At 40.9% G+C, this 11,696-nt stretch overlaps 1 protein-coding gene across 2 annotated transcripts; it reads right to left on the minus strand.

Annotated features, from left to right (window-relative positions):
* Window positions 1-531: 531 nt before the first annotated feature.
* tmem129 (transmembrane protein 129, E3 ubiquitin protein ligase) lies at window positions 532-10,936 on the minus strand. 2 transcript variants are annotated; one of them, XM_053323772.1, is made up of 7 exons: window positions 10,674-10,936; window positions 4,083-4,141; window positions 3,146-3,403; window positions 2,580-2,740; window positions 2,002-2,161; window positions 1,821-1,893; window positions 532-1,716 (listed from the first exon to the last, which is right to left on the minus strand). In XM_053323772.1, exons 1-7 carry the CDS (start codon window positions 10,876-10,878, stop codon window positions 1,532-1,534), a joined length of 1,101 nt encoding a protein of 366 aa, XP_053179747.1. In that variant the 5' UTR covers window positions 10,879-10,936; the 3' UTR covers window positions 532-1,531. The 2 variants fall into 2 exon arrangements, with proteins under 2 accessions (XP_053179747.1, XP_053179748.1); XM_053323773.1 differs by lacking the exon at window positions 10,674-10,936 and adding an exon at window positions 10,575-10,632.
* Window positions 10,937-11,696: the final 760 nt, after the last annotated feature.

An 11,696-nucleotide genomic window follows, 5' to 3' on the forward strand; every position in this document is an offset into this window, starting at 1 on the left:
ATGTCTTCACCCATCTACATTAAAACCTGCCACCCTTCAGTTCATTTACATACTGTGAATCAAATGAAAGCAGCAAGTAATTTCATTTGTCAGAACAGATACAGTAGTGTATGACATTAACTCGTGTGTGGACAATGTAGATCCTAAAATCCCCCATCAATCATCTGTAAGAAACATGCGGGTGTGGCCACAGCACAACAATAGCTATCTTCTGAGGAAAGCAATAGAGAATAAAAGGCATTGGGACTGTACAAAACATTAAAATGAAGTCTAATAGGAGATAGCTCATTACACTGTATGAACAGGAGAGAGCTGATAAACCCAATAACCTTTTTCTCAGATTTGAAACAGGACTTTTCTAAGGACAGAGCTGAGGCCTTACACTCCAAAGCAGGTACAGGTACATGGACTCATTCCTCTTTGTGTTCCAGGAGTGAAGCTGATAGCAGTGGACAGATCCAACACAAAAACACTGAGGTCAAGTGAAGAGATGAGGACCAGAGCAAAGGACAGGAGATGAGGGAGTGGATAAATACCATTTATATTTAAATTGTCATTTATTTCTCTCACCATACACCAGCAGATTCAATAAAATCAATAGTTATCTCAGATGGAAATGTGAGTGTTCTGTATGTCACGGATGGACAACTGACATAAATACAGGCACAAACTGACAGAGACTAAAAAGAGAAATGACAGAATATGTAACAGATCAAAAGTCTGCTGAATCCACTCAACTCTCCATACAGCCACAAAAATCACATTACTGTGCTCCAGTCTTGTATTTTCCCATTGTTGCCTCGTCAATAACATATTTAAGTATGTATTTCCTGGCAACACTCACATTTGAGCAGGAAAATCACCTGATTCTGCAGATATTCAGAACAAACTGCAGTTCAACATGCTCATTCATTTAGTAGTTTTTATTGTTATATTGTCATCTTAGTTGATAATCCTGCTGTTAAATATAACATTGATATTTGTTTAAATAAAAAAATATTTTAGAAATGATCCACTGTGATTTTGTACAGTCATAAATTTAAACTCTAAATGTAGAAACTCTGTTTGTTTCCAGCATTAAAAACTCCAATGAATGATCCTGCTGCTTTACAGCACGTTCAAATCAATGCTAATCATTGTTCTTAAAGTCCCTCTCCACTCAAAAATATGATTTTCTTTTTGTTCCTACTGTTGAATGTTTGAGCTTCATTGAGCAGAATGATGTAAGTGTTGGGCCTAACAGCATGATCACTGTTCAGTGAAGTAGGAGACGTCTTCTGTCCTACAGGCCACCAGCATAACTTTTTTGCAGAAAAAAAGACAAAATTATTCAAAGTAGAACATTTTATATAAATCTTAAGACATGTGGAGAAAATCTTTAGTATCACTCTTTACTGAGAGCACAGAATAAGCAGATGATTCATTTCATTCCCAAGTCCTGTCCACTGATCTTCCAGAGGTTTGTTGCTAAATGTTAAAAGCACACCTCCACATTATTTCCAGGAAAAGGTCCATTGATCTGTGAGTGTTGTCAGTGGACCACACAGATGTCCAGTATGCAGAATTTGGCTCTGCAGGTGGGACAGGGGACTCTGCTGGACAACCAGGTCTCAGGTCTTTGCTGGTCCTGGCGGCTGGCGAACCATCGACCCAGACAGGACAGACACCACATGGGTCTGCAGAAACACTGCTGACACTCCAACACATTATCAGCTCCTACAACAAACCACAGTTATAGAATCAGAAGCAGTGTCATATTAACACACACATGCACGCGCACGCGCGCACACACACACACACACACACACACACACTCTTACCTTCTGCATGACAGAGTCTCACCAGCTTGGTTCCTGCTGGAACCTGCATACAGCCGATACAGGGCTCCACCTCCTGTGTATGGACAGATGTGCTGATTCACTGGACACATTGATTGTAATCAGACAGAATTTTATGAGCTTTCAGAACAGCAGTTGCATAAACACACAAACAGTAGTGTACCTGTCCCTCAGGGAGTGTATAAGGTGGATTGAGGTCCACCTGAGCTCTGAATGTGTCCAGAAATAGATCACTTATAGTTTGGTGGATCACTACATTGGCAGAGGTTCTGATGGGAGCGTGAAGCTTCTCTCTTAACTCTGCATATTCTGTAGAGTTCAGCCTGGAAACAAGGAAGACACTTTTTAAAGGCATGAACATCATACATCCAGTGTTGTCCTGACAGTGGATGCTTTTGGTCTTGAGTTCCTAAACACTCACTCACTCACTCACTCACTCACTCACTAACACACTCACTCACTCACTCACTCACTCACTCACTCACTCACTAACACACTCACTCACTAACACACTCACTCACTCACTCACTCACTCACACACTCACTAACACACTCACTCACTCACTCACTCACTCACTCACTCACTCACTCACTAACACACTCACTCACTAACTCACTCACTAACACAGACACACACAGACACACACACACAGACACACACACAGACACACACACACACACACACACACACACACACACACACACACACACACACACACACACACACACACACAGTGGTACCTGATATCAAATGGTCTGACAGCAGGGTTGATGCTCTCCACTCTCAGGGTCAGGAGCTGTATTGGGGAGGCTGAGTCTGGACTCAACTCGTGCTGTCTGGAATTTGTCACTGTCACATGACAGTCATTCTGTAAAGCCATGTGGACATGATAGGTGGTCACCTGGAGACAAAGGGCACAGGGATGGATGTAATTAGGTGACTTTTTTTATTTCATTTGCAATATCTAATGAAAATAGCAAACTGGACGCATCATCTTCAGACACAACCCTGATGAAGATGAGATAGTCACTAATATTTGGTAAATGATGTGTGGTTAACTAAAGCTGATTTTTAATCAGAGACTAACATTGTCAGTCTCTGATTGACCTCATTAAAGGACATAGCCAGAAATCCTCTTGTCAATATACATAAATGTTTATATTTATTGAAAGTTGACAGGAAATTTGTGTTTAATGACACACTGTTACTTACCTTTTCATTAAGGACATGGAAAAACTCTTTTTTTTTCTTGCTTGTTTATAAAGTGACTTAGCAGTGGTATAGTAGATAGTAAGTTGGAACACACCTTTAACACCCAGCTGTCAGTGATGATCACTCTGGCTCCAGGTGCTCCTGTGGCAAATTTATCAATGCGTCTGAACTCAGTGTTGATGCTGGTTGCCACAGAGCCCCAGCTGGAGTAAGGAGGCTGTACGTGGGCCTGCAGAGCCCGGCTGATTGGATGGTTGTGCCAGTGATACTGGGACCAGTAGATGATGAGTGTCCAGCTGACCAACTGAAGGCAGAGAGAGAGGAGGAGAAACACTCTCCAGCCATCACTCACCTGGTGAACACAACATGACAACATGGAAATACGTAGAACACATGTGTAACGTTTGGTAACTTACAGTTCATTTCACGTTGAAGAAATATCAGTGTAGCATTAAAAATCTATGAAACGTATAAAAGTATGAACCAGTGTTTCCCATACATTGATTTATTTGTGGTAGCCCGACAAAATATCACCACTGATGATTTGATGATTTATGGTTGTGCTACTTCTCTGTCCCCTGCTCTCTGCATGCTCAGTACACACACACACACACACACACACACACACACACACACACACACACACACACACACACACACACACACACACACACACACACACACACACACACACACACACACACACACACACACACACACCTTTCTGTCCATACAATAAAGTTTTGGAAGAGTTAATCCAGTATGTGGATTATCACAGGACCAGCTCCTGCTCTGTAAAGTGAGATACACATGGATGCTCTCAACCTTTTTGTTCCTGAATCTGGTATGTTGTACCTGTCTTAAATAATGAATGAGATGTATGCACACACAATTAATCTCATCAATCACATCCTTCAATTTGACTACCTACTCTGAATTCTGGATAAAACAGTTAGCATAATGGAGTGTCATTCATGTGTCCTGTATTTATAGAGACACAGCTAAGTATGTTGACAGGCAGAGACACTGACCTGGTGAATGTATCCCAGCTGTTTTTCTGGAGCAGCAAAACACATTCCCATATAGTAACCTAGAGAGATGAACAGCAGCATGAAGTGAAGTTAATATCCATTTTAGAATTCTTTTATTTGCTTTTAAATCCCTGAATGGTCTTGCACCGCCCTACCTCTCTGAGCTTCTACACCCTTATACACCCACCTGCTCTCTCAGGTCAGCTGATCAGCTGCTCCTGAGAGTGCTTATAACTAAGCACTTTACTATGTAACTGACAGCACTTGGAAATCAGCACTATAGCACTTTAACCCCTTAAATGTCCATATATCTACCACTGTCATTCATTATGATCAATCAAAACTACAATAACACCTATAGTATGTACTGGATTCTGCATTGCTGCAATCTCACACTCCATCTACACACAAGCAGTCCATTCTCCCCTCTGATCACTACTCAGCTGCACTTAGAAACACGGTATAAAGCTTAAACAAGCACACTGTACTTAAAGCAACATGAAGTGTGTAATACTATTTTAATGTGTCGCTGGACGACTGTGACGCTATGACTGTTGTGAATATTTATTGTAATTGCCTCGTACATATTATGTGTAATGTAGTTTATTTTTATTTTATTGTAGGAATTGTGCTGGTAAAATCTGGCAGGGGGGGGACTACCAATGGAAATCAGACCTTGGCGTTTACGTTTTTAGTTCTCTGAAAATGTATAATGATGTACATTGTTCCTGTGGAGAAATAAATAAATTATTATTATAAGCAGAAGCTCAGAGGGGAGCGTGATGGAATGATCTGAATGATCTGCCTTTGCACATTAAACAGGCCTCTTCTCTGTTTTTAAATATCTTCTCCTTAGCCTTTGACAACTTGTGAGACATTGATTTTATTTATTTGATTTAATTTGGTTGTTTTTGTTGTATGGCTGTTGTTTTTACTTATGTTTTATGTCTTTTCATTTATTTTATTTTATTTGTTTGCAACTCTAGGCCTCATGTGAGCTATGTCTTTTCTTCTGTACAGCACTTTGGTCCACTGTGGTTGTTTTAAAGTGCTTAACAAATAAAGTTGGATTGGATTGGATGAAGCATAGCAACAACACCCACTACAGTCCCATGTTAGACACACATCAACGTACACCAACCTTCCCCATACACAAACATGGAGCAACAGTATACTGCAAAATACTAGGCAAGGCAAGGCAGTTTTATTTATATAGCGCATTTCATACACAATGGCAACTCAATGTGCTTTACATAAAACAGAAAAACATAATAACATAATTTGAGAAACATTAAAACATACAATTAACCCATAATAAAAACAAAGTACAGAAAAATAGAAAGACATAAATAAAATGCTAGAATAGAGCATTAAATATAAGATTGCTGCATAAAATAATGATTTGCTTTAAAATCATTAAAAGGACATAGAGTGCAAATGAAAGATTAAAATGTAAAGTGCTTTAAAAGAGCTCAATTATAAGCACAGGAGAAGAGAAATGTTTTTAACCTGGATTTAAAAGTGTTCACAGTTGGGGCTGATTTCAGTTCTGCTGTTAGTTTGTTCCAGTTGTGTGCAGCATAACAACTAAAAGCTGCTTCACCATGTTTAGTTTGAACTCTGGGCTCAACTATCTGACCTGAGTCAGTAGATCTCAGAGCTCTACTGGGTTTATATTCTACTAACATGTCATTCATGTATTCTGGACCTAAACCATTCAGTGATTTGTAGACCAGTAGCAGAACTTTAAAATCTATTCTATAGCTGACTGGGAGCCAGTGTAAAGACTTTACAACTGGAGTAATGTGCTCTGATCTCTTTGTTCTGGTTCAAACTCGAGCTGCAGCGTTTAATGCTTTTTTGTGGGAGTCCAGTCAGAAGACCATTACAGTAGTCGAGTCTACTTGAGATGAAAGCATGAATCAACTTCTCCTGGTCTGTTTGAGACATAAAACCCTTCACTCTGGATATGTTCTTAAGCTGATAGAAGGCTGTTTTGGTGATTGATTTCAGTTTTGTCCTGATTTAATTGAAGGAAATTTTGGTTCATCCAATTAGTTACTTGCTCTAAACAGTGACACAATGACTGTATTGGACTGTAGTCATCTGGGGACAGTGCTAGGTATATCTGTGTGTCATCTGCATAACTGTGATAGTCTACATTAGAGTTCTGCAGAATTTGACCCAAGGGCAGCATATATAGACTGAACAGAAGGGGTCCAAGAAGTGACCCCTGAGGAACTCCACATGTCATAGCCACTCGATCAGATTCATAACTTCCAACGGTCACAAAATAACTCCGCTCTTCCAAGTAGGACCTGAACCAGTCTAGGACTGTTCCGCTGAGTCCTGCCCAAGTTTCCAACCTGTTCAACAGTATACTGTGATCCACAGTGTCAAACGCAGCACTGAGATCCAACAGGACCAGAACTGACACCTTGCCTGAGTCAGTGTTCAACCTTATGTCATTTAACACTCTAATAAGAGCTGTTTCTGTACTGTGGTTAGGTCGGAAGCCTGATTGAAATTTGTCAAAAAGGCCACTGGAGTTCAAGGAATTGCTGAGTTGATTAAAAACCACTTTCTCAACGATCTTGGCTATAAAAGGAAGATTTGAGATAGGTCTGTAGTTGGTTAACATGGAAGCATCCAGCGTTCTCTTTTTTTTTTTTTTTTAAGATTTTGTTGGCATAGACGCCTTTATTTATCAGTAGATAGACAGGAAACATGGGAGAGAGAGGGGGGTGTGACATGCAGCAAAGGACCTCCGATCGGGATTCGAACCAGGGTCGGCTGTGTATATGGTATGCGCTCTAACCACTTGACCACCTGCGCGCCCGAGCGTTCTCTTTTTTAAGAGTGGCTTAATGGCAGCTACTTTTAGGAGTTTAGGAAACACACCTGATTTAAGTGAACTATTTATTACTTGTCGCAAATCTGTTTGGACAGAGTTCACAATAGTTTTAAAAAAATCTGATGGCATTGTGTCAAGACAGCATGTTGATGGTTTTAGATGCTGAACTGTATCCTCTATGGTTTTTTGGTCAACTGTTTTAAATTCTGACATTGCAGTTGAGTTATTCCTGGGAGGTCTTAGGGATTGCATCATGTTATTGTTTTGTTGATTTGTGTTGATATTTAACCTTATGGACTGGATTTTTTCACTGAAAAAGCAAATTCATTGCATTTTTCTGTGGAAAGGAGTTCTGGGGGGTTTGTAAGCTTATCAACCGTAGCAAACAGAGTACGAGTGCTGTTGATGTTCTTATTAATAATTTCAGAAAAGTGTCGCTGTCTAGCTTTGAGTAACTCATAGTTAAAATTACAAAGACTTTGTTTGTAGAGGTCAAGGTGAATTTGAAGTTTAGTTTTTCTCCACTTACGCTCTACTTTCCTGCATTCTGTTTTTAAAGCCTTTATCATCATAGTGTTCCTCCATGGTGTTTTCTTTCTGATCAAGGTCGTCTTAGTTTTAATAGGTGCAACAGCATCCATGACATTTGAGATTTTCCAGTTAAATTTATTCAGGAGTTCATCAACTGACTCTGCACTCACAGTTGGTGACATAGCTATAGCCTCCATAAACTTTGCACTGGTATTCTCATTTATGTACCTTCTCCTAACAGACACAGAGGTTAACTGAACATTTGGAATGATCTGTAAGTCAAAGAACACACAGAAATGATCAGAAAGAGCCAAGTCCTTAACATCAACAGAAGAAATATCAACACCTTTAGAGATAACCAGATCCAGAGTGTGGCCTCGAGTGTGTGTGGGCCCTTTCACATGTTGCAAGAGGCCAAAAGTGTCAAGTAGAGAGTTCTTTGGCATTACTGTCCATGTTATTGTCTACATGAATATTAAAATCCCCTGTTATGATAAAAAAAGTTGTAGTCAGTGCAGATAACTGACAGCTGTTCAGCAAACTCATCAATGAATTTTCCCGAGTATCTTGGAGGTCTATAAATGATTAAAAAAAGAACTTTTGGATCACCTTTTGATAAAAAACAGATGTTCAAAAGAGCTAAAATCACCTAATGTAATTTCCTTGCACTGAAATACAGATTTAAAGATGGCAGCAACTCCCCCGCCTTTCTTACCAGCTCGACACTTGTTCATAAAACTAAAATTTGTTGGTGCTGCCTCATTGAGAATAGCACAACAGCTACATTCAGTCAGCCATGTTTCACTAAGAAGTAAAACATCTAGATCATAGGTCATAATGACATCATTAACTAGCAGTGATTTGTTGGCAAGTGATCTGATATTGAGTAGAGCTAACCTTGTGGAGATAACAGGAGACACTGGTATATTTCGAGGTTGACATGCCATACTTAATAAATTAGCAGATTTAATTGAACTCTTGTTATTTCTCACCAGTTTAACCATTCTTCTGTTACCTGTCATCACAGGGATTGAGAAAGCTACCTGAACTCCATAGGGCCCTGATTTTTCCTGGGGGAGAACATTATTGGTATCAGTATTGCAGCCTGGACCCGGCACATATCAGTCAGACTCACAGATGATCTGAGTCAAAGGAGGTGGGGGGGCTCTGTGACTTTTGGGTGATGGTGTTTTCCAGCGTGGTGGAATAGGAGGGGCTCGACGATGAGGGAGGTTGAGGGGAGAAAAAATGGGATTTGGGCGTGGTGTGAGTTGGATTCCAGCATTGACATGGTCATTCATCCTGTCTGTGAAATCCAGAAGTGGGGGAGACTCCACTTGTCGGGTTGTTGGGGCTGGGGGAGACTCCACTTGTTGGGTTGTTGGGGCTGGGGGAGACTCCACTTGTTGGGTTGTTGGGGCTCCACTTGTTGGGTTGTCCACTGATTTGGGTCATCAGTAGAGTGGTTTCATTCCCATATTGTCCATTTACCTCCACATTGACTTCAAGTCGCTGAATTTTCGTCTCCAGTACTGCTATCTTCTGGAGAAGTTTGTGGTAATCATCCATGGAAAAGGGAGGCATCTTGCTGCTCATGAGCTTAGCTTAGCTGAGCTCCTCAATCACAGTCACTATAGTGCAGGCTTGTGCTGCTGATGGGCCACGCTCACGAAGTAAAAGAGGTTAAATAATAGTGGTGGCCTTCAGATACTTTCATAAATTAAGCTCCCAGTGATATAGAAGTATCCAGGACCCGCTTTCCATAAATTTTGTAGCAAAAGGACAGGATTTCAATGGAAAAAAAGAAAGTAAAGCGGAGATCCAAGAGCAAAGCGTCTGCACTCAAGTAAAGCAGGAAGTCAATACTAGAACATTCACAGATGTTGGTGTTCTCTGGATTCAGCTACTGAGAGCTTTTATTAGCTTTTATTTGGGGGTGTTTAGATCCCTGCTGGGTGCTCATTTAAATGTCCTCCTGCACATTCCAAAAAAAAAAAGAAATCTATGTATGAAAAGTCTAACACTGTCCAGTACCCATCTGTTCTAGGTGTCATATCTGTTGCAGGCTGATGGTGTACTACTGGCCATCTGACAGATCACTATTTACACATACAGGATCCTTACCAGAACACCAGATGTTCTCAGATATATAAAACATACTGGCTCCATTACCTCATTACAATCTGGGACTTCATATTAGACTCTCCATATAATAAGTGTTGATAAACTGTGTGCACTAGCTTAGATAACTTACTGAGTATTTGTCAGTTGAGTCTCGTGATGTTTGACATTGTAGCAGTTTAGCAGCTATGTGTTGGGGATGATGAAGAAGAGATAACAGAGACAGAGACAGACAGCAGCTAAACATGATTCTATTACCCAGAGTTCATAGTAGCACTGTATGTATCTGTATCTACAGGAGCACAAGTCATATCCCTGACCCTGTGTGTGTGTGTGTGTGTGTGTGTGTGTGCGCATGTGTACGTGTGTATGTGTGTGCGTATATGTGTGTGCATGTGTCTATGTGTGTGTGTGCATGCGTGTGTGTGTGTGTATGTATGTGTGTCTACATGTGTGCGTGTAGGTGTGTGTATATGTGTGTTACTGTGTTAGTGTATGTATGTGTGTGTCTATGTGTGTGTGTTAGTGTGTATGTATATGTACCTGGAGGCAGTGCAGAGTGGATGTGTGTTAGTGTGTATGTATGTGTGTACCTAGAGGCAGCACAGAGTGGATGAGCAGGGTGATGCTGCTCCTCTTGACGTGGTACTGTGTTAGTGTGCATGTGCATACCTAGAGGCAGTCCAGAGTGGATGTGTGTTACTGTGTTAGTGTGTGTGTGTGTGTACCTAGGGGCAGTGCAGAGCAGATGAGCAGGGTGATGCTGCTCCTCTTGACGTGGTACTGTGTGTGTTAGTGTGTTTGTGTTACAGTGTGTGTGTACCTAGAGGCAGCGCAGAGTGGATGTGTGTTATAGTGTTAGTGTGTGTGTGTGTACCTAGAGGCAGCGCAGAGTAGATGAGCAGGGTGATGCTGCTCCTCTTGACGTGGTACTGTGTGTGTTACTGTGTTAGTGTGTGTGTGTGTGTGTGTGTGTGTGTGTGTACCTAGAGGCAGCGCAGAGTGGATGAGCAGGGTGATGCTGCTCCTCTTGACATGGTACTGTGTGTGTTAGTGTGTGTGTGTGTGTATGTTTGTGTGTGTACCTAGAGGCAGCGCAGAGTGGATGAGCAGGGTGATGCTGCTCCTCTTGACGTGGTACTGGATGAAGCCCAGGTCTTCGCTGCCCAGCCATGAAGAGAACACATTCTGAACGGTTAAACCGGCTGAACGGAACTCATTCGGTGTAAACACGAAGCAGAGTGAGAACACTATGTAGGCTAAAGTAAAAGTTAACTCCGGACTCTCCATGTTTAACTAGGTTAAAGATTGACTCCGACCATTACATGATTAATGTTTACGTTGCACTACTTCCGCATTAGTTTCTTCTTCTACGCGTTTCCAATCGCGAGCCAGACGTAAAGGCGCGTGCTGCCGCCTACTGTCGGTCAAAGATTGAACATCCTGTCAATGATCATTGATTTACCAAGTATATAAATACAAAGCATCATACCAAACCTAACAGTAACATAACACACACACTGTTATGTGACACTGTGATGCCCCTCAATGTAGCACTCAGAGCCAACATACAGTCATTGTAGTGTAGTTCCATGCGTATAATGGAAGAAAATGGACTTAAAGCATAAACATATGCTTTGGGTTGTGGTTATGTGTGTACCACATGAGCTGATGCGTGGCCCAACTGTATTCCCCACCAATGTCAAAATCAAACCTACACCCTTGATTCTGGACTTAACGGGGACATGCACCGTCCCTGGTTTGTGTTCAACCACTCAGCTACAAGGCTACTCCAGCTCTACTTTTAATGAAAGCTGATTAGGCAACAGTGCAGTAGAACATTCTCCTTGAATTGATATGTTGATATAATAAATGTCTGTGTATAATCATGGTGCATTTTATGTAGACCATTTATAGATTCCTCCTTATAGTTTAACCCCCTGCAATGCAGCTAAGTATGGAAGGTGCATAAAAACTGCATGTGTGCACAATAAACATTTCATCAAAAAGAGTCATTTACAAAATCCATAAATACAAATGTATTTTATTCAAGAATATAAAAATATGTTTGCTGATATGTAGTAAAACAAATATTTTCAATGAATAAA

The sequence above is a fragment of the Scomber japonicus genome, chromosome 8 (genome assembly GCF_027409825.1).
Source record: "Scomber japonicus isolate fScoJap1 chromosome 8, fScoJap1.pri, whole genome shotgun sequence".
In the NCBI taxonomy this organism is placed as follows: Eukaryota; Metazoa; Chordata; class Actinopteri; order Scombriformes; family Scombridae; genus Scomber; species Scomber japonicus.

Bases quoted from the DNA above. Each gene is read 5' to 3' on its own strand.
- tmem129 (XM_053323772.1), bottom strand. From the start codon at position 10,878: ATGGAGAGTCCGGAGTTAACTTTTACTTTAGCCTACATAGTGTTCTCA. The intron at 2,741-3,145 runs GTGTGTTCCAAC...CTTTGTCTCCAG, and splicing joins CTGACAGCTGGGTGTTAAAG to GTGACCACCTATCATGTCCA. The intron at 2,162-2,579 runs GTACCACTGTGT...CCTTGTTTCCAG, and splicing joins GTCAGACCATTTGATATCAG to GCTGAACTCTACAGAATATG.